The sequence below is a fragment of the Phyllostomus discolor genome, chromosome 2 (assembly GCF_004126475.2).
Source record: "Phyllostomus discolor isolate MPI-MPIP mPhyDis1 chromosome 2, mPhyDis1.pri.v3, whole genome shotgun sequence".
NCBI classification, from domain to species: domain Eukaryota; kingdom Metazoa; phylum Chordata; class Mammalia; order Chiroptera; family Phyllostomidae; genus Phyllostomus; species Phyllostomus discolor.
The window spans coordinates 178,066,252-178,088,824 of NC_040904.2; the positions used below are offsets into that span (position 1 = coordinate 178,066,252).

The window sequence follows — 22,573 nt, forward strand, 5'->3', positions numbered from 1 at the left end:
GATTAATGTGCACATTTCACAGATTCGGCCACTGAGGCTCATGGAGATGGAGCATCTAACCCAAGTCACACAGTGGGGGAGGGCACAGTCGGGATTCAGACAGCACTCAGCCTGAGCCCAAACCCAGGGCCGTGGGTTCAGCTGTGGCCCTTCATCAGAGGGGTCAGTAAGTCCTGGCAGAATCAGCTACTCTCAGCTGCCTTCTCCTCCAGGTCCCACCCTGGGAGCACTGTTTCTAGGCTTTCCTTCAAATCACTGAAAGGTTTAGCTTAAATATTTGCCTGCACCCTGAAGTAATAGTGGCGTGGGGCCATCCCTCCACCCCCTCCCAGCCCACCTGGGCAGGACGAGGCCATCGTGGAACAAGGGTCCAGATGCCGGGCTTCAGGACAGTGCCCTCTCTGAGCTGACGATAAAGACATCAACAGCGGTTCGGAGAAGCGGCGGCAGAGGGGACTCAGGAGGGACGTTTCCTCACAGCCTGCTGGGTGCCAGCCCCTATGGGAGGTCTTCCCGCGAGCCCTGTGTCCGTGTCTGCTGCTCTGTCTGTGGCCGGACAGCGTCAGGACCTTCTGTCACTCCATTTCCTCAGTTTTCAGCTGGGGAGGCAGGTGTTCAAAACGTCCAAAGTTTGACCACTCACACCGTAGAGTGGGCACCCCAGCTGCCTCCTGTCATTGCCACAGTGACCTGAATCCCATCCCGCAAACCCACTATGGGGGTGGGGGGAGGGCAGGTGGTCTACTTGACGCTAACTGTGTTGAGTGTGGGTTTGGAGTTCAAGAAAAAATTCATTCTGTTCCACCACATAATATGAATCAGTCCTCCAGACAATTAGTTCTGTGCAGCTTCTGTGAAAAGTCAAGCAGAAAAACTGGGGTGAACGCCGATAAACTAGATGCAATATAGCCATCGCGTTGCCCAGAAATGAGCTCAGTAAACACGATCATTAAAGAGGCCACACAGAGGATAATCCAATCTTTTAAAATTTGCTGTACAGGAAATAGAGTGGAGCCACAGAAAAATGTGTGCTCTGAGAAGGTCATCTCAATCAGACGTTTACAATTTGACTTTCATGATTCAGCTTTTCAGAAAAGCTAGGAAAGTCTACCCTCCACTCCCTTCTCCCCACCACCACATTTAAAAAAATAAGAACATACCCTTTTTCCTTTGTGAAAGACATCATTTTTTGGATCCAACAACAACAAATACCCTGACAAAGAAAAAGAAATTAAAAAAGCTGCCTAGCACTCCAAGTTCACACTGTGGTTAATGGGAAATTTTATTACTGCCAAGTGCATTGCCAAATCCATTTATTTCTGTTACTGGCATTTCCTAAATTCCCCCAAAATGTCAATACTTTTTCAAGGCAAGCATCTGCTTTCAGTTTAAATGAATGTGTCTTGAGAGTTTAGACAGGAGTCCAAAAAGTTTTCTAAATTGACACTTAACAGGTCTTTAATTACTAAAAGAAAATGTGGTGAGGTTTTATTTGCTTTTGCTACATATCTGTCATTGAGCTAGAGCCAGGAAAGTGAGATGATGCAAATGTTTTTACTTAACACACAAGAAAAACTGTCTCACTGCTGCATAACCAAAGGGGAAATTCCCTGTGAAACTACAAATGTTTAATGGCAAGATTTGCACATTATGAACAAGATCGCATTTCTACTTGATGTTTCTCTTATGAAATCAATGTTGAAGGTGTTATTGGTTCCAGGAACCCCATCTCAGGAATTTTAGCCTTTTGGAAGTTCCTGGGGGAAACTTAAGAGAGTGGAATTTTGCTTGCAGAATACTAGGAGCTTTTTATTTATGTATGATGACCATGTGGATAACACAGGAGCTAGGACTTGGATGCAAAATAGAGGACACTCACCACAGAGCTTCTCTGAAGGGGAAAACCACCTCCTCCAATTGCAGTGTTTCCCGCTGCACCCCTCCACCCCCAGCCTCCCCACATCACCGGACATCCAGAGGTATCGATCACCTGGGCAAATCAGCTGGCCCCTGTGACCTTTCTCTTTGGCTCAGATGGTCCCAGAAAGTCTTCTTTCTGCTTTTTTAAAGCTTCCTTAGTCCTGTTACATTTAGCCTTACATCAAGGATCAATTGATCGGGCAATCCCACATAGTAACCAGGGAAGAGTTTCTTTTCTATTTATTTTTATTTTTTCAACATTAAAATATATAATCCTTATTACATTTTCCCATTACCATTTAGTCCCCTTATCCCCCCTCCACCCCAGCAATCACCACACAGGGAAGACTTTCTTAAGGCATAGGCTGAAAACCACCCTCAACAGAATCACCTGAGGGGCTTATTAAGAATGCTGATTCCTAGCCCTACCCCAGCCCTATTGAATCTTAGAGGGATCCTGCACTTTACCAAACACTCACTGATTTTTAAGCACTGAGATTTGAGAACTACTGACCTAAGGGACAAGGGAAGACAGAATATTTTGGGTCCTGGGGGGTTATCAGTCATCAGCTGACTTGTTTGGCAGATAAGGAGATTCAGGATACTGAGAGGCAGGAAATATTACTTTAACCCTGGAGTGGTTTTACTCTCACCTGTCCAGGTGTCCCTCATAATTCCATCCATGCCAGCTGCAGCCCCTCACGTAGGCTCTGACGGTCCTCAGTACCCTCAGTGTGACATGAGTTTCCAGAGGGACCACATGTGCCTTCCTGTGATCCTAACCTGGAAGTGCGCCCATGGCGAGTTTTATGGGTTATGTGCTGCGGCCGACCTTACCAGTTTGTCCGCCAAGTATGGGTTCCTTAGTTCAAGCTTTTCCTACTGAATTCAGAGAGGTAACCTGTGGACTCAGTTACCTAAATTACATGCTTGGTCCCTTCAGAGGCAAATGTTACTTTCACACTTCAGCCTTTTTAATTGACGGGTTGATTCACTGTGAGTGGATAACAAAGTGGCTCTACGTAGATGGGGTTTGCAACAACGGACATCTGGTTTTCCTAAGTAGCCTATTGTAGAGCCAAAACAAATGCATTAGGAAGTTTTAATGCTGTCTAATGCTGGCCCAGGGCTGGTCTGTACCGTGAGAATACATAGGTAATTCCCGTGATTAAGGAATTTCATGGTATCATTTTGAAATTTCCTGCTTTTCTTATTATATGTTTTTACTTGGAAATAGCTACTTACAATGTTCTTTTCTAAGAAGCTTTCCTGGTGTGGCTACAAAAGAGGCTCAAAATTGCTTCTGATTCCTTCATGCCTAAACATTCACCTTTACCAAGGTTTTATCACCCTTAGAAGTGAAGACACACGCCTTCCCGTGGCCTCGCCTTCAGCTGAGTGGATTCTGACCTATGGGTCTGGCATTTACACTTTCTCAACTCGAAGTCTGCCTTAGAATGAGGTTTCCAGGGGTAAAGCCTCTGTTTGTTACTGGTGCTATTTCATATTTAGTACAGCGTTGTTTATTTGTGTATTTAATGATGATCATTACACTAAAAATCCACCGTGATATCAGACACTGGAGAAAAATCACTCTGATGTCTAAGCTAAATTTTGGGGGGAATGGTGTAAAAAGTGGAAGTATATTACTTTTGAGGGAATTTCAAAAAACACCACATTCTGCTTTATTTTAAAATTTAAAAAGAAGAGAGAGGTTGATTTTAATGGGTGATTTTTAGAAACATTAAATAAACTAATAAAAACCAAAACATACATCATACCTACTGTGAGCCCGAAACACAAGGAGGTCAGATAATTTGCCTGAGGAATCACAGCTCGTAAACGGTAGGAGCAGAGCCCAAACCCAGCCCTGGTTTTTGAGCCTGTGCTTTTAACCACTGTGCAGACTCAAGGTAGAGAAGCTGCTCAGCGGTGCCTGGTAAGATAGAAGGGCTCATAAAATGGAAACTAAACTTGTCACTTTTTTTATGATTCCAAGCATCGGGTGCTTCTGCCGGCCTTAGGATCACTTCGATAATATTGAAAGAGGTATAGAAACAGAGGTATAAAATGGATTGTATTATCCTCTGTCAAATTTTTATTAGACTATCGGAAAACTTCAAAGAGATTTGCAAAGATCTAAAAATACAGAAAGCAGAAAAACCATGGTTTTTAAAAAGTAATTTAGCAATTATTGAATTTCTACTCTGTGCAGATCCCGGTACTAAACTTACTGAATTTCCACCTTGTGCAGATCGCTGGGATAAAAGAAGTAAGCAGCGTGAATAAGACATGGGTCTTGTGCATGAAGGCACTGAAAACCCGGTACTGGTCACAGACACGACGCATAACATTCAGGAGAGTGGAGGCACAAGTGCGGGCTGTGGCCTGTGGATGGGTGTGCTGTATTCGAAGTTCCAAACCACAGAGTCCTGCTGTTAGAGTAGCTGTGTGCCGTGGGAAAATCACTCCATCTCTCCCAATCTCAGTGTTTTTTATTGTTGTTGGGGTTGTGGTCGCTAGTACTTAAAATGAAGATAATTCTACCTAATTCATACTGCTTAGTGGGAATTAAAATAAATAACGCAAAAGAATCACTCTGTTCTTCGGGGGGAGTAAAATGTTCAGTAATGGCAAACACAGTTTGAAAGACCTGTCTGCTTGACCCCTTCACTCATACACAAGCCTGCACCCTCCTGCGGGAGGCCGCGCTGGGAGCCCTTCACGTGCTGAGCCCGCGAGAGGGCAGAGAGCAGCTGCCCTTTCGGAGGCCGGAACAGGGCTCCTAACAGGGAATCCCCTGCCACCTTTTTTGTTATGTTTTGTTTGTTTTGTTCTTGGTTGCAAAAAGAAAACCAAAATATAAAAGAGGGAGCGTCTATGTGGTTGCTAACTTTGTTACATGTTTAGGAGCCCTGAGGAGGGGATCATGCTGTGAGCTGGTTGAGTCAGGGAAGGCTCCCAGGGAGCAGAAGTTATGTGAGCAGGAAGAGAAAGCCACCTGTGAGGTGCAGGCAGGAGTGCTGGGCTGAGAGGCACCAGACCTGGGCGTGGCCTTCCTTTTTGCCTGAGACCAGGGCAGATCACTGAGGCCCCCGACTCTCTGTTTCCACTACTGTAAACCAAGGAGGTTAGACTATACCCACAGTTCTCAGATCCGGATGGCTGCCACATCCCTGAAGAGAGCTTCCCATGAGGAGGCCCAACCTCATAACACCAAGGTCTTTTGAAAAGCACCCCAAGTGGTTTTAAGGGACAGCAAGGGCAGAGGAGTAGGAGATCTCAAGTTCTGGGGAATAGTTGTCAAAGGCCACCCAGTCCAGCTGGACTAGTGGACACCTGGGTATGTTTAAACAGTGGTCAGAACCATGACATAGAGGGTGTGAAACTAAGAGTCTGTAGGCAGTAGGGTATTGGTGAAGACGTTTATGTAAGGAAATAGGTGGATGCTCTAGGAAAACAAATGTTGGTTGCAGTTGTCTGTATGTCATGAAAGGAGAAGAGAGGGAACTGGAAACAGGTTGCAAACTAAGGGTACCAACTCAGGTGTGTTAGCAAGCAGAACTGAGTAAGGTGTGCTCCAGATTGCAATAATCTAGTAGGACTATAGGAGTATTGCCCCTGTTTTTTTTTTTTTTAATATGAGCTAATTATCAGAAGGACATGGGCCGTAACATAAATGTGAGAGGGATGCTCTTCAGAAACAGGTTGAAGTGAAGCTAAGTTCTCATGTGGTAATCGCATGACCAGGTGACCAAGGAAGTTTCCATTTAGGTGAATTATCTGCTATAAGTTACTGTGTCAAATCCACACCTATTTCATAAACTCCCACCAAAGGGTGGGCAAAGAGAGACCACAGAAGAAATAGGTCTTCTATTTCCCTCTAAGTTAACATACCTACTATTTGTTTCCCTTTCGGAAACAAAAACAACAAAATTATCACATTAATTTTTAGGGCTTTCATTAAAAAGTTTTTATAACAGCTGGTTAAGATGGCACGTGCCTGACCCCCTCGGTGTCTGATGACCAACTCTCCAAGGCTCTCATGGGGAAGTAGAGCCACTGAGGGTGCGAAGCCAAGAGGAAATGGCCTGTCTGCCCGTGTATTTACATATTGCAGTGTTCACAGTAAACAAAATTGTGAGATACTGTGGTTTTCTGAAAGTGTGCCAGTCCGTCCCTTCAGAGATTCATAGAAATACAGTTTTCATAAAGAATTCAAGTTCCCTATACATAACTTTGATGCTAAGTTTTTCACTATGTCTCACCAATGATCATGGACTATTTTAAGAGCTAATTGATCTCACTGAGTTCATACATAAAAGGTTTAAGTTGCCATTTGGACTGAAAATTTGACAATCAAATTGTTGGTTTTTTCCTGCTAATTTTGAAGACTATCCAAGCTAAATTACATCCTGAGGCACTTAATATTCAGCCTTAATTTCCTAAATCCATATTTTCCTTTGGATTTGGAGCAAATTTCCAAATTAATGTTAATAAAGATTTACAAAATCCTCAGAGGAAGAGCCCTGCTAACCGTGAAACCAACAGTAAAATTACCAGTGTTAAAAAAAGAAGTTTTTATTTAAAAATATGTGCCAGTCAAGAAATACTTCAAGAAATATTTTAGAATAGAAACTCGAGAGTATGTAAACACAGTGACCTCCACAGAATCTTCCAGACCCTCTTTAAATGTGTTGACTGAAATAAATGAATCGACATGAAAGCAGCACCAAGAGAGCTGTAATGCAAATGTTTTATAACCGTGCAACTTTAAAGCCACATCCCAAGGACAATCTACTTAGGGACACAGGGGTTGCACTTTAATGCCAGGGCAGGACTGTGCATGGAGAGGAGACCAATAGGAGTCAGCTAGACCGCAAAGAGGAGAGGACAGCACAGACAGCCACCTTCTTCAGGAAACAGCTAACACGTAAAAGACAATGATAAATGTTTGCTACATTAAATAGTTAAATGCAAGGTATGCACCAGAAACACGACTTTTTTTTTTCCCAAGCTCTGTGATAAAAGGCTATCTTCCAAGTAAAATCACCTTGTAATAGGCTGCTTCTAACACTTGGAACTCAGGCATGGGAGTCAATATTAGTTTTCCCTCTGCAGATCTTTATCCTGCAGAGACTGAAGCCTGAGGGGTTTCTGTAGCAGGAGCTACTTTCAGCCACTTTTAATAATTCATGGAGCAATTATGCCGCAATCTCAGCATGTGCACAGATTACCTGAGAGTCTTTTTAACATGCAGGCTGTGGTTTGATGGGTCTGTTTAGGGCCTGAGACTGTGTGTCTTTCACAAGCTCCTAGGCGATGTCGATGACACTGGTCCATGAATCGCACTTGGAGCAGCAAGGTCATCAGAGGTAAATCGGTAGTTAGAATGAGCAGGCATGGTGTGCTAGAGGAGCGCTGGCTCTTGACTCAGAAGATGGATTATGTGAATATGATGAGTCACTTGACTTTTCTGAATCCAAATTTTCTCATTAGAGAACATGAGTATAAGAGAATAATACCTGCTACATGAGATGGTCATGAGAATTAAATTAATAACATTACACGAAAACTTACCAGAGCATGTGGTAGATATTTATTGCTGAGTAAATGATTGTTGATTCTAAATAGTAAGAATGGAAGCACACAATTCAGTACTGGTGGCTGGTAAAGATGGGGCTCCCTTGGCCATGTGCCCAATAGTTCCTCATTCCACTTCTTTTGCCATTTACAATATCTAGCACTTAGCAAGTGATCAGAGTTTGTGGGATTGTACGAGTAGCAAAGTCAATCATTGCCAGCAGCTATTTTCGGCATCAAAGATTGTGATACTAGGAGAATGACCCAGGGTTTCTTCATGGCACTAAGAGGAAAGGGAGCTGTCACCCAATATAGTGGTAATGACTCTGGGGCCTTGGGTACTCTTTGAACCAAAGGCATAATCACTGGGAGAAGATTGAAATGAAAAACAACAGACCCAGCCTCAAGTCATAGTAAAAATATGATGGCAAAAGAGCTGATCGTTGTTTGCCAGCTGGTAGTCACAGTACTTTCTAATGTCATAAGTTATGTGTAAAATGTACATCTCTCAGTTATAAAAACAAAGACTAATGTGGGCAGGCTGGCTGGCTTGTCGTTTAAGGGCTGCTCGGCCTCGGCACAGGGCCCCGCCCCACAGAGGGGCGGTGCATTGCCCAGGGCTCATATCATCTTCCACAGCCCAGCGCCTGGCTCCGAAGCCACCCAGCTGCGCACACAACTTGCCACAAAGTTGCTGCTCTGAGAGGCTAACTTTCTGGCTAACAAACTTGAAAGATATTCAGTAAAACTCCCCAAAAGTGCATAATAGGAAATGAAGACAGAAAAATTAGTGAATGACCTGCAGCATCATTTATGCCTTAACATGTCTTTCCCCTGAGAATTCAGAGGCTGAAACTGTTAACACCTTGAGACAGTGTAGTTCAATTCATTTGCAATAAAACCAATTCATTTGCAGCTCATTTGCAGAGTGGATCAGTTACTCTTGGCTAAAACAAATAGATCTTAAAGCCTAATCAGATGATCAAAACAAAGTTTTATTAAAAGATGTTTTTCCCCCCTCTTATAATCTATAGGTCCCAGGAGAAAAAAGAAGAGGCTATCACTTTACTGAAGGATTCCATTAAATATGGTCCAGAGTTTGCAGATGCTTATTCAAGCTTAGCTTCATTACTGGCTGAGCAGGTGATGGTTTCCATTTAATTTCACATAATATTTTTTTTTAATTTTACTGTTGAATGAATAAATTAATATTACACAGGTTTTGATACTCATGGTTCAGTTTATAAACTCACACTGGACACCTAACCCCTATGTCAGTTTTCTTCTTGACAGAAATTACAAGCATAGTATTCTCACTCTAATATATTCTGTGTGGTGTAAGGTGATCTTTAGACTAAAATGGTTCATTATAGGCCTTTGATATATTCTCTGTCACTTTGGGCCAAAATCTGTGACAAACAACACATGGTACTTGCTGGCTTTATTACTATTTTACTTACCGAATTTTTCTGGGGGGATCGTTAAGGTACTGAGATCTCTAAACTTAATATGGAACCAATTATCAATCCTCTTATAGACCCAGTGTCTTAATATCTGTTAGAAGATCACAAAGGCTTATAGGACAGGCTCCTGAGACAACATTTCTCTTGGTATAAAATAAAGGAATATTTTGATTCCCCTCCTTCTTTCCGCTTGTGTCTAACTGATTTGGTACCGCTTGTCAGTGTGCTGGATGCCTGCCCCTGCTATGGGGACACAAAAGTAAGTTGTCTTTTCCAAATTGATGGCAGTTTTGTTGACACACGTAAGTGCCCTCGATATGGTAGGTTCTGCTCTCATACAATTGCCAGATTGTGTTTAAAATCAAGCAGAACACCCTTGAGAGATGCCCTGCACCACTCAGCTGGCTTAAATGTAATGGACGACTTGGTAGTGCATGTCAGGTACCTAGGGGTGCAATTTGCATTTGAAAAACTTTGGAGGTTTCACCAGGATACAAAATTAAGACATTCTATGGATATTTACGTGTCAGAAATGGTAAGTGTAGTTTTCTCGCTCTAATAGTCTATGTGTAATGTGAGTGGCTTTAGACAAAAGCCCGTGTCTCTAGTGAGTGATTTTAATGCCGGTTTTAGCTCAATATTTGTGCTAAAATGATGATGGTCGTGTTCTATGGTATCCACTGGCAGACCTCAGCTGCCTTTGGCCTGTGCTGAAACAGACACAGTAGGGGTTTTCTGAAGAAATGATGGACTCCATCATTCCTCCCTTCTCTCACCTCATTCAGCATCCTTTATTTTCAGAAGACCCTCTCCCTGCTGATGCTCAACTGGCCATCTTCCAGCTACTCAGATGTGCAAAGCATGCTCCTCACTTAGGGCCTTCGCACAAACTCTTCCCCTTGCATGTGATACTTCCCCCCCACCCCCCGACATCTTAGTGTTTCCTTCCTCGTATCCTGCTGGTTTTAGCCCAGATATTACCATATCAGAGAGCTGGTGTGTGACTACCCTTTCTAAATATGAATCTCACACTGCCCACCATGTTCTCTATCACCTTACCCTGCCTTACTTTCCCCCATATCCTTTCCCACCATCTGTCATACATTTATTTGCCTGTGATCCTTCTCCCACCACTAGAATACTTAACTCCATGAGAATGGCTGCCTGTTTTTATTCATGTCTATATCTTCACGCCTGTCACATGGCATGCAATCAATAAATACTGAGTAAATACATGTACCAATATGAACTGAAGAACATGGAGCACATCCCTCCAATCCAGCACACACTCTAAATTTACCCTTATGTTACAAGAAAGGCTGGGCCTGTGGGCCACCCTGTTTTGTAGCTGAGTCATGCCTCTGCATGATGCTCTTGTCCTGCACTGAGGGATAGCCGTGTGAAATTAGTCATTTCACTCATGGGGTCAGGGGTGGGGGTGAAGCCAGCACCTCCTACATCAATCGGTGACTTCTTTATGATGTCTCCAGGGAGAAATTTCTCTCACGTTTCAATATTAGGAAAGGCTAGGCTTTTGAATTACAAGGTTTGCATTTTATTTTTAATCTAATGCATGAAAAATCTTGCAAATCCTGGAAAGATTAAATCTATTTCCATCCGCCCTAAGCCCCACCTCCGACTAACAGCCAATCTAGACTATACAATCTGCTTCTCCGTGAGTGCTGCTTTTAATCTTGGGTTTATGATCATTTTCCTTAATAATTTTTATTCAGTTTATGTTCTATATTTTTTAAAGCTGCCTCAGTTTCTTTGTGAAATAATGAGGTATAAGTAAGTAAATACATAAATAAGGCATTGCATTAATAGTTCCCATTCATATCTTTTTTTCACAACTCACCAGGACAAATAGTAACTGTTAAATTTCTCTTCTTGGTGAAAATGACCCTTCAGATAAATGACAATATCACTTATCTAATAGTACTAGTAACACCACGGGACGCTGTTCTGGCGGCGCTCTTTACAGATGCTCACACGGTTCCATCTTTCTGTTATGCCGTCTTTCCCTTCTCTCCCTCCACAACCTCCCTGTTTTTCAAGGTCCAAGTCAGCTTCCACTTCCCTCCTCAACATTCTTCCACCTTCCCATCTCATGGTGAGTTCAGTGGTCTTGAAGCTCCTATAACTTTTTAGGAAACACATATTGACTAAATCATATACTTTAATTTCTTAGATTGATATCTTAACTTATAACAATTTTATAATAGAACTATGACTTAGTTTCCCAGGTTTATTTTCCTTGCAAGACTACAAGTTTGTTTGTTTGTTTGTTTGTTTTTAAATAAAAGCAGTTTCTTTTCTGTATACATATTCCTTCACTAGGGCTCAAGAGAGTTTACTGTGTAAGGCAGGCATTCAGACAGCATGTCTTAACTTCGGTTACTTGGGGACTCAGTTACTCCGTGCTGTGCTACTACAAGCATTTGACAGTGAATGGGGGCACCTGGTCCTAGACCTCACTTCACGGTAACCAACTGCTCAGACTTGGGTGGGCAGTGCTTCACCCCTCTGTGACTCAGTTTCCAAACCTGAATATTGATAAATACTGTAAATTATGCTCACTGTCTCTTAAGCCTCTAATACTTTAGGGTGTCTAAAACAATCTTGTTTAACATCAATTACATGCTAATGAATAGCTTAAGGCTCCAATGTAATTAGTGCTATTGTTTCTACACAAATAAAGTTTTAATATGTTAATATGTGAAAAGTGATTTGCTATAATAAATATATGAAAGTTTCCATTGTATTCTTTTTCCAAATTGATGAACTCTAAGTTCATTAAAAATTTACTATTTTTAAAATGATAGAGATGTTTAATGACCTTGAAATTTATTTCAGTCCATTCTGCAGTATCTTACTATTAACAAATTTTATAGGTGGTAATGACTAAAAAGGACGGCATATACTTTTTCATCATTTATGTTTAATAAGTGTCAAATGCTTTATTTAAATCAATTATGTAATAGATTTATTTTTTGAGAATCACAATGGCAAGGTGATGTAACGTTATTGCATATCTCATAGTTGAAGTTGTGAGCAATTTTTATGAAAAACAGTTATGACTATGGCCGTGATCTCTTCTCACATACAAAGGCCACTTCTTTCACCAGTCTCTCCTATTCTGGGTTCAGATGCAGAATGCTGTGAGATCTAAGAGCATAATTGGAAGATGGAAAGACTGTCTGTGCTGCTCCTCCGGGCAGTGGACTTGAACATCAAAGAGACAGAGGGCCCGAGCGCTATAACCCAGGATTGCCTTCCCTCTCTTTTAACATCTTGTCTTCATGTTTTGAATTCTTTAGCAATAAAAAGAAAGCCTCAGATATACAAGCAAGGCACAGAAAAACTGTTAGAGGAAAATCCACCTAGCTTCACATTCTTTGGAAGCAAAATGAATCCTTTGTGTGTGGAGGGAAACTGGCACAACCTTATTTAACAGCATTCCACAATTTCAAACACCCAGGTATATGAAAGCAATGTGCAGACCTTGGCCAGTCTGAGACACACTTGTGAAACCCTCCCTTCTCAGCTCACCTACCAGGGCCACCTTTGCACATGGACAGCCCATGCTTACCGTGGTTGGGGCCGATCTAATGTTAAAAAACTTTCCTACGTGGAACTGAAACCACCCGTTCTGTCATTTGCTCCCTTTGGGCCCAGTGCAACAGAGAGCTTGTTGAGCACAGTCGTCTTGTCACGTCTTTAATCGTCTCTCCTCTCAGATAGCCCCACTTCTTTAAACTTGTTTCTCATTTACCCTGGTTTCCAAATACTTCCCTCCAGTCATGTCGCTTTGCCTAACCTCTGGATTACCTATTTTCTCTACAACAATGTGGCCCCCAAATTGAAGTGGCTTCTCCAACTAGTTCATAAGCTCATGGTGGAATAGAAATACTTACTTCCCTGTCTTGTGTACCTGTTATTTCACACCCTAAAATGAGTACTGTTAGTTGTTTAGCATCCACACGATAACCTGGCTCAGACTGGAGACCCAATCAACTGAAAATCCTAAGAAAGTGGAGGATCGTTAATCTAGGTCTCACCCATTTTGCAGGCAAGTTTTTATACCCTGGATGAAAGAATTCATCTTTATCTTATTTTATCTCCACTTCTTTATATCAGCCTAAAATTTCAGGACTTTTTATTTATTTTTATGCCATTCATTGTATTAACTACCCTTTCCAGCTGTTTCAGTTGGCAAATTGAGTAAGAATAGCTTCTAGTTATTTATTTACAGTGTTAGTAAATGGTGTTGCTTGGGTCACAGCAGAACCCCAAGTTGTGGCTGTAGAATTTTTTCTCCAGGTTGACCCTCTATTTTACCCAAGATTCTAGGTACAGTTATTCAACTTTTGGTTAATTTGTTGAATTATACAACGGGGGCCCTCAAAAACCCGGAATTTATTTATAAAAAATGTGTAGTTATTCTTATATGTTTAAACTTCAGTCACCTTCAAAGTAGTTTCCATATGATGCAATACACCTACTAAGACTTTTTTCCACTGCTCGAAACAGTTTTTGAACTCATCGATTTTGATGGCTTTTAGTGCAGCTACCGTTTTTTGTTTAACTCTTCCACATCAGCAAAACATTTCACCTTGAGGACTTTTTTCATCCAGGGAAACAAACAAAAAAAGTCACTCAGGGCAAGATTGGGTGAATAGGGAGGGTGGAGCATGGAGGTCATGCTCTGTTTGGCCAAAAACTGCTGAACACTCAGTGTGGTGTGGGCAGGTGTGCTCATAAATCACCCATCATGAAATTGACAAACACGTTGAAAGAGTCTTCAAAAAAAATTCACTGAAGCCAAAAGCAGTCTCACAACAACACCAGCTGGTATACAGATGGGTTCCTAGAACACTCACCTAGTGGGGGGAGCCTATACTACAAGGGGCCTGCCCTCCAGAAGATAATTCTGCTTTTTGGGGTCCCCCTGATACTCTTGGCCACAAGGGTGTTGTGAGAGATTTTGTTAGATTCCTTCTGAAATCTTCCCCCACCCCTGCATCTAAGGTTATAACTCCATAGGTAGGTAGGTAGGTAGATAGGAAGGAAGGAGAGAAGGAAGGACTATTTGGCAGTGCCCTGCTCTTACTGTGAGCATGCTGCTGTCTGTTGACACCATTTCCTATACTGCTAATAAAACCATGAGTGTACATAATAAGACCTTCTAGGGGTTTTCCCTGACTAGTATTGTGTTTCTTACTCTTTTGCAATCTGAAGGTGGTAAGTAAACCAGGGCAGAGTGGAGCATCTGAAAAGGGGACATTTGAAAAATAGGATAAAGAGCTTGAAAAGACATTATATGATAGAACATACTGCAGCCCAAGTTTGAAATTGATATGTAATAGAAAGCAAAGGTTAAGTGTCTGAGTGGTGGGTTTTAAAAATTGTGAAGAGGAAAATCCTGTGGAAATATGGGAGGTATTTTGGAGGAGGCTTTAAATGCATTCTGGCGTGAGTAGCTGAGAGCCTTGTATCAGAAATAAAGCGTAGGAATGGATAAACTGGGCTGTGGGAATAGATTTCCTCTGTCCTGAGAGACTATCTGCGTGTGAAGGATGAAAGGAAAAGAAAAACAGAAAGTTAAGAACTGGAGCGCAGAGTGCCTGAAGGGCTGAGAAGACCGACGGAGCACTAGCAGCCGTGGGGAAGCCAGGGAGCAGCAGATTTGAGGAAGGGAGGCCATGAGAGCAGCTTCAACACTGGTGCCCATTCCAGGAGTAGTATGAACATGTAGTGGAAAGTGTGCAAAATCCGAAAAATATTTCTTTCACCTGTAACAAATCTGGAAACAACAAATATTTCATTTCTTAATATCCTGCAGATCTTTTAAATGTATTTCTTTTGTTTTCATACTTATATTCACATATAGCTTGTATCCTGTATTTTGCACTTACCATTAAATTTTATGTAATGTGATGTATTTTCATGGTGCTAAATGGCCTCCATAAATACCATTTTAATGGAATCATACTAGTTTATCAAGTGATGCATTATAATTTACATAATATCCTAGCTGCTGGTCATTTGTGTGTGTGTGTGTGTGTGTGTGTGTGAGCTTTATCCTTCTATGGCTTTTTAAAAACAATATTCTGAATCATTTCTTAATGACAGATTCCTAGAAGTAGAATTCCCATATCAAAGAGGATTAGCATGTTTCATTGAGGCACCTTATGAAACCACTCTTGGGATTCATTACTAAATTGCTTTCCAAGAGAGTGGTACCAATATGCTCTGCCACCAGCAGAGTAAAACCTTTATGTCTTGAGTGCTAGTGAAACATTGAAATGAAAGTGGCATATGGACAGATGGCAGTGAGAGAGATCAGGGATGGAAAAGTGAATTTAAGACTTAGAAAAAAATGAAACAATATTATGAGTAGGTAATTTCTCTGAGGGGAAAATAAAGAATAGTATGGGGAGAGAACCTTACATTATCTGTTAATTTCTCATTTTTCAGATAAAGATTGAGGTGCACAGAATTAAGTGCTGGCCAAGGTCCTACAGATAATCAGTGGCAGGACCTGGACTAGAGCCTGGTCTCTCAGCCCCTCCCCTACTGCTCTTTCACTGTGTGATGTCAGCGTCCTGAGACTGGACTGTGGGAACCGGCCATAGTTAGTGAGGATGGGTGCACAAGGGGCCAGAAGGGACAAGAAAAGTGTCAGAGGAAACCCGGGTGGGTGAGTTGTCATAGAAATTAGATACATAAGAGGATGCAGAAGGAAGCCCCTGCTCCTGTGTGTCTGTTGCAGCCAGAAGAAAACAAAGGACAACAAATACACTCTCAGATTTAAAGTTGGGGTGGTCTCTGGCTCGCTGCTCTCTCCTGGTTCTCCATTAGCATTCAGAACTGGCTGTCCTCCAGCTTTGCAGATAGAATTATAAACATTTACAGACCCGCCATCATTTTTAACCAGCTTATGCTTGCCACAGATTATATAGCTTACAATACACTAGCAGTAAAGGAAATAAAATTAACATTGTTTATGACTCTGAACCACTGCAAATTATGGCAAGCCCCAGCTTTATAGCCTGTTGAAAAACCCATTTAATTAATTTGATAATACTTAAAATATTTTCTTTTTATGTATTTTGGGATATGACTTCACCTGACACAGGAATGAAAATTGGAACAATAAAATATAAATTAGAAGTATAGATTAAGACTAAGAGGTTCAGAGTCAATTTCTGGCTTTTAAAAATGCCCCCTTTTGGGTAGATTCAGCCATGTATAGCATTGCATGTGTGGCCAAGTTGAACTTGAACTGAACCCTACTTTAAGGACTCATTGACTTAATTATTCAGCACACATTTATTGAGCCTCTAGCTACCACCAGGCATTAGAGGTTGTTGAAGTAGCAAGGTGTGGGCCTTATCCTCATGGAACTCAGAGTCTAGACAGTAAGTTTACCCCCTAAACAAAGAAATACATTATTGGCCTCCACCCAAATATCTAACAGAATTGTGACGAACGGGCAAAGGGAAAAGTCCCAGTGAAAATGTTAAGGGGACCTAACCAATGTGGGAAAGGGTACAAGCGGAGTGGGGACAGTGACCGAATAGTGATATTTAATCGGATACCTAGAAAACTTGTAGATTATAACTAGGTATAAATGAACAGGACAAGCTTTCTGGCCACGGGGAATAGACCATGTGAAGGCTCTAAGGCAGAGAACAGTCGAAGTGCCTTCCTCTAATAGGAGAGTCAGTTGCCTAGAAATGCAGAGAATGAAGCTCAAATGGCACGAGAAGAAAGCTGCTCATGAAATGTGAGTGTTCTCTCTTTTTCCACTCTCCTGACAGTGTTATACCCTGTGGTTGCTTACGCTTGTCATACTCTTTTTAGCTTTTTTTTAAAAAAATGATTCTTGGCATTTCTTCTTTAAACTGTTTCTCTCACTGAAATTATCATGGGTGGTGTTCAGATTTGCAAATACCTAACATTTCCGTGATGTGGAGAACTGCCAGGGTAGTTCATTCATTTCAGTTTAATGAGAAAGAGGACCAGACATCAAATATTGACAGCATGTTTCTCATAAATGTCCCTGTTGATGCCTGATGAGTGGAAAAAAATGTTTTGTAAAAAACAAAAGAGCAAAGGAAAAGGTGCAAAAGCAGAAAATCTCTGCTTTTTGTTTTGAACTGCTGTGTCTTAAGTTTCTCAGAGAAGTCATTTACATGAGTTTAAACACCTCCACTGGTCCTAAACTTCCCAGGTTTGTAATAGTAAATAAAGTCATGCATTAGCCGTAATAAAGTCATGAATTCTCTGAAAGAGGGAGGATCTTTCATGTAATCTTTTCCATGTTTAATTTTGTAGGTGTATTTCAATCCTCTTTTGAAGAATTCAGATCTCTGTCCAAGATTTCAGCAATGCCTTGCTAAGGGTGTAGCACAATTGCAGCAGCAAGTACTTCCCATTGCTTGTCCTCCACGTACCACTGAGTAACCAGTGCTGTGTGGTTTCTAGTAAATACACTGGGACTTGCTCTCAGGAGATCTGGATTTTAGGCCCCTTTGAGTGACCAAAATAAAAATGAGCAAAATAAAGTCATTTGGTCAATGGGGAGACACCTTATGACTCCGTGTGCTCACATCATTGACAGAATGACGGTCCCTCTCGAAAGTCGTTCAGATGCATGGTCATGATGTCAGGGCATGAGGACAATGCTCTGTCCCCATCCCCATCTGAAGTAGGTCCTCCACCACTCCGGAATGCCACGGCCGGTAACTTCTACACAGTAAATACACAAGTTATAGGCCACTCACTAAGCCAGCTGTTCACAAAGGGTTTACAGGGGACCCCTGGGGTCCAAGAAGGCCTATGTGGATTTTGAAATAGTACTAACAAGTAATTTGCCTTTTCCATTCTCATTCTCTCATGAGGATACAGTAGGTTTGTAGAGGATACATGATGTATCCACAATTATGAAAACGCTATTAAAATATTCTCCCAGTTTCCAAGTAAATGTCTGTGTGAGGCCAGGTTTTCCTCATGTTTTCAACTTAAAAAAAAACAGATTGAGCATAAAAGTAGATATGAGAATCCAACTGTCTTCTATTAAGCTAAGTGTTAAAAAGATCTGCAAAATATATAAAATAATTCTAATTTTTCTTTGCTTTGGAGAATATAACTGTTTTTCACATGGATGTGTTATATTTGAGTTTATAATAAATTTAAATAAACTAATAAATATGTTTTAAAATTTCTCAGCTTCATTTCTGTTGTGGTAAATACAGCTCAGATAAGCAAAGCTCTTTTGAGGTCCTCAGTAATTTTTAGAGTGCAAAAGGATCCCGAAGCCAAGAAGTTTTAGGATTGCTGCATTGAGCCCATGTCTGTGTGTCCTCCTGGTTGCTGCAACTTGAACTATTAAAAATGTTGTCTAAACATACCAGTTGGTCCAAGAGAATAATCACGGTCAGGGCTCCTTCTTCAGAAGCTCTACTTTTCCCTTTCCCTCCCTTCAGGTAAAAAGCGTACCATGCTGGGGAATTACAGCAGGTAAAAAGTGGAGATGCTGAGTACGTTTTCTCTCTCCCCAAAGGCCCATTGTATTCCCACCCTGCCGGAAATGCCTCTGCACCTTGCAGGGGAGGCCACAGCTGCCGCTGCCCGTCTGGAACCGCTGCCCTTGCGGGCTGATCCCATGCTGAGGCTGCGGTGGGTTGGGGATTCTAATGTACAGCAGGCAGTGTGTTTTGTCAGGTCCCCAACATTTTTAATTAAAGTTGTTCTGCAAATAGTTTATGTTCATTTCCCCTGGATCGTACAAATCAGTAGAGACCAGGAATTGCTGGGCTTAGGGCGGGATAACTAACCAGAAGACGTAAATGAAAGTGAGGGCCTGAAATTGAGCTTCGGGGGTTTACTAGTACTACTTTTTAAGATAAATGCATTGTCCTTCTAGAGGAGGTAGAATTTATTTCAAATAAACAGCTAGGAGGTATTTTTCTTCTGCAGTATTTTTCTTCTTTCATTTTTTAATAAAAGGAGTTAATCATTCCTTGAAAATGTACAGTCACGTGAAAGGAAAAGAAAGACCGATATTGAAGGCATTTTTCATGGAGCCAGAGTCCTGAGCCCACCCTTGGGGTTTACCGGGGCACAGAGAGGTGATTGTTTGCCTCTGACACAGCGGTCTTTTAAATCCCTTTTCTTCTTTGGACTTTGAAAATTGAATTTCTAAGGGAACTCCAACACATAAAGCCAAACATAAGAGAAGTTTTATATGAAAAAGGTGATCTCCATGCCTCTTTTGGAGAAGCAAGAAAATAGGGGAAGAAAAGGAAATTCATTCACATCAGGTAAAGCAGTAGTTGTGCTTGAAAACTGTTGTTAGCTATTGTGTTTGACTTGAGCAAGTTAGAATTTGAAGACATCCATTTTATCTCTCTCAGGAAAACCATCTTTCCATGCTCCCACAGTTTAGTTAGAAGGCTGTTTTTAAGATCTCAAGTAGCTACAGATTTTTCTTTTCTGAGCATGTCTTCCTGTGACACTGGTACTAGAGCTGAGGGTGGCCAGCGTCCCTGGCCATTTGGGTCATGACAGGTCTGCAGTGCCCATCCGACCCAAGTCTGGGTGTCACTTTCTGTTGCCTCCCAAGTACCTCGTGCTTCTCCACAACACTGTCGCCATACATTGGCAATGCCCTCTTGTCTGAATTCCCTCTTGTCTGAAGTGTCTGTCTCCTGGGAACTCAGGATGGTGTCTGTCTTGTTCACTCTTAGGTCTCAACTCCGTATTTGACACACAAATGGTGCTCGTGAAATACTTGTCAAGCGGATGGGTGGATGGAGAGCCAGAGGTGTAACTGTTTCTTTTGGTGCTGGACACACCCTTGTTTATTTCCAGAAACTGCTTTTATTCCAGGATTACCGATTCCCTGAATGTCCACTGAAAACCTACATTCTCTGACCCCCTGTAGCTCGGACACCTTGGGCAAATCTGTTACGCACTTTGTAGCCAAGTTTCTCTAGTGGTTAAAAATGGTAGTTAATTAGTATCCATTAATGTTCTGTCCAGCTCTAATATTCTTTTATTCCCTGTGCCAAAAATCTCATCTATTGTATTTTTAATACCTTTTTACTAATTTAAATAGTCTATGACTATGTTAGTGCATTTAAAGGTGCCTTGTAAAATGGAGAATTCGGTCTTACAAAAAGAAAGACTTGGCATCCGCATCAAATCCTGATGCTGGAAGTTTCAGGTGGAAACTGGGAACTCGGGGCTTTCGGGAACAGACTCCCCAGGCTGGGATTAGCCAGGGTGACCTTTCTCTGGTTGCCTCTAAGATATTGCTTATTCATCTCTGTGTTGGAAAGTGATTGAGAAAAATTAATAGAAAAAAACATTCAAGTTAATTGATTATTTCTCATATAGAGTTACTTAAAGAGTTTTGATGAGAGAGGAAGTCGAAACTATTGGCTGAAATGCATTTGGGCAGGTCATGGTTTCGTGGCCACAGGAACAGATTGCAGATGTGTTCTTACCTCTTGAATACTCTGCTGGAGTTGAGTTCTGTTCGTGAGTTCATTGATCTCTGAGCTTACGTGGAGGTATTTTGTTTCATTCATCTCCATGGCATTGGTGTCTATCTCTCGGTGTTTCAAGTAGTAACACTCACACTGGTCCTACTCCTGGTAGTAATAGTAAGGAAGATGGTTAATGTGACGAAAAGTGCTGACTGTATGCTAAGCATTCTAAGTGCTTTACATGTTTTAATTCACTTAATCCTTGAAACAACCCCGTGAGAAGTTGTTGTTATCTCTAGTTTGCAGAGGGGCACAGAGGGGGAAGTGAGGTCATGCAGACAGGAAATGGGGCAGCTGGGAGTCTAATCCACCCCCGCCCCCCAACACTGGCAGCCCAGGGCTGAATCGCCGTGTCATCCTGTCTGTAGCCGTTGCCATAAACGCACACTGAATGAGTGGATGAGTCAGTAAATATCAAATGCTACTCTCTAACTCTTAATATGATTGGAGCCTGACATAATCTGTGTTCTGCCTCTCCATTTAACACGCGCACTAGGCCTACTCGCAGATGGCCTAGTCCTTTGGTAGAGGATATCTTCATAAAGCTTTTCTTCAGTAGATTGAAAGGAGAGATTTAGAGATTTTCATTCACCTTTAACGTTTTGAGTTTGACAATTTGTGGAGTTTGGCAAATAGGAAAAGGTATATTTTTAGAAACAGATCTCCATTTTTGCGGGATTATGGATCTACAATTGAAATAAGTGACAGTTGCCAGATTCAAACCACACTTCCCCAAATGGTACTTACATATGTGGATTGAAAGAGATGGCCGTGGTCATTCTGCAGAGGGTAGAGTGTCTTCGCCGTTTGGGCTCCAGTCAGTGATAGGGTTGAGCACACCCAGTACCTCTTTAGCCACTGGCTTAAGGTGTCATGTCTCAGGAAATTGATGCCGCACTCTCCCTTGTCACTCATCTGGTTGAATGCTTAGTACTAGTAACTTGTGATGAAATTATGTAAAATGTTCATGCTCCGAGCATGTTAAAGGAAAAGTTGGGATGTGCTTGATGCCAAACCATTCCTTCTCACTTGACCTTCACAGTGGTACTAGGAAACTATGAAATTGTTCACTTGTGAGTAATTGATAGAACCTGGGTAACTTCGATTCCTTAAGTAGCTGTTAACTTCTACATTATAAAGTATGTGACACGACAATCTAAGATGGCTGTAAAAAATGTACATGTAAGTAATGAAAGTATGTTCAAATGAATCTCTAGTGAGTAGATCAGGGCAATCAGAAAACAGTCCATTGGAGATGTGGAGACTGATTTGGACCTTGCCACAGAGGTAGGAGTTGGAGGTGTGCTTTGAGGGGATATAGATTCCTATTGGTGGAACAACTCAGAGGTGGAAAGCACAGGTTGGACAAAGGAAGTGGCGAATAGTTTGGTGGGCTATAGAAACATTTCAGTAAAGAAAGGATTCTCCCTGGCTAGTGTGGCTCAATAGATTGAGCTCCAGCTTGCAAACCAAATGGTCGCTGGTTCAATTCCTAGTCAGGGTACATGCCTGGGTTGTGGGCCAGGTCCCCACTTGGGGGCAAACAAGGGACAACTACACACTGATATTTCTCTCTCTCTTTCTCCCTTCCCCTCTCTCTAAAAATAAATAAATGAAATATTTTTAAAAACTAAAGGATTTGACAAAGCCTCCCATAATCTGTAGCAGCCTCTCCTCTCCCTCCCCCTAAACCTTCCCCAAATAAACTCTGCAGTGTAGGTGAAAGAGTGGTAGCTATGCAAACGCAGCTGTGAGACAGATACCCAGGCCTCCCTGCCTCCCAGTCCGATCGCCACCAGGAAGAAGAATTCCTGTATTGATGAGTCACCCATTTTCATCCAGAGAGCTACTGGGTGGAAGCATCCCATTTAAGTAAACACTTTGAGATTGTTTCCAACTATAAAGCAAATCCTTCCAGAGGCTACTTCTTAGTAAACACCAGCTGTCTACCCTAGAGGAACTAAGCACAGATACGAATTGTAGGTGTGTGTGCAGCTAGTGTTGGCTTTGACTCAGACAGAGTACCTAGTGTTTACTCTCAGTGCC

The 22,573-nt window shown here is 41.8% G+C and overlaps 1 protein-coding gene across 2 annotated transcripts in view; it reads left to right on the forward strand.

The window, feature by feature from the left end:
* Positions 1-22,573, forward strand: part of TMTC1 (transmembrane O-mannosyltransferase targeting cadherins 1) — a 234,511-nt gene that overhangs the window by 197,259 nt on the left and 14,679 nt on the right. For both annotated transcript variants that reach the window (XM_036019208.1, XM_028533351.2), the window contains exon 13: positions 8,538-8,646. In XM_036019208.1, the coding sequence (XP_035875101.1) occupies positions 8,538-8,646 (109 nt within the window). The remainder of the gene's footprint in view (positions 1-8,537; positions 8,647-22,573) is intronic.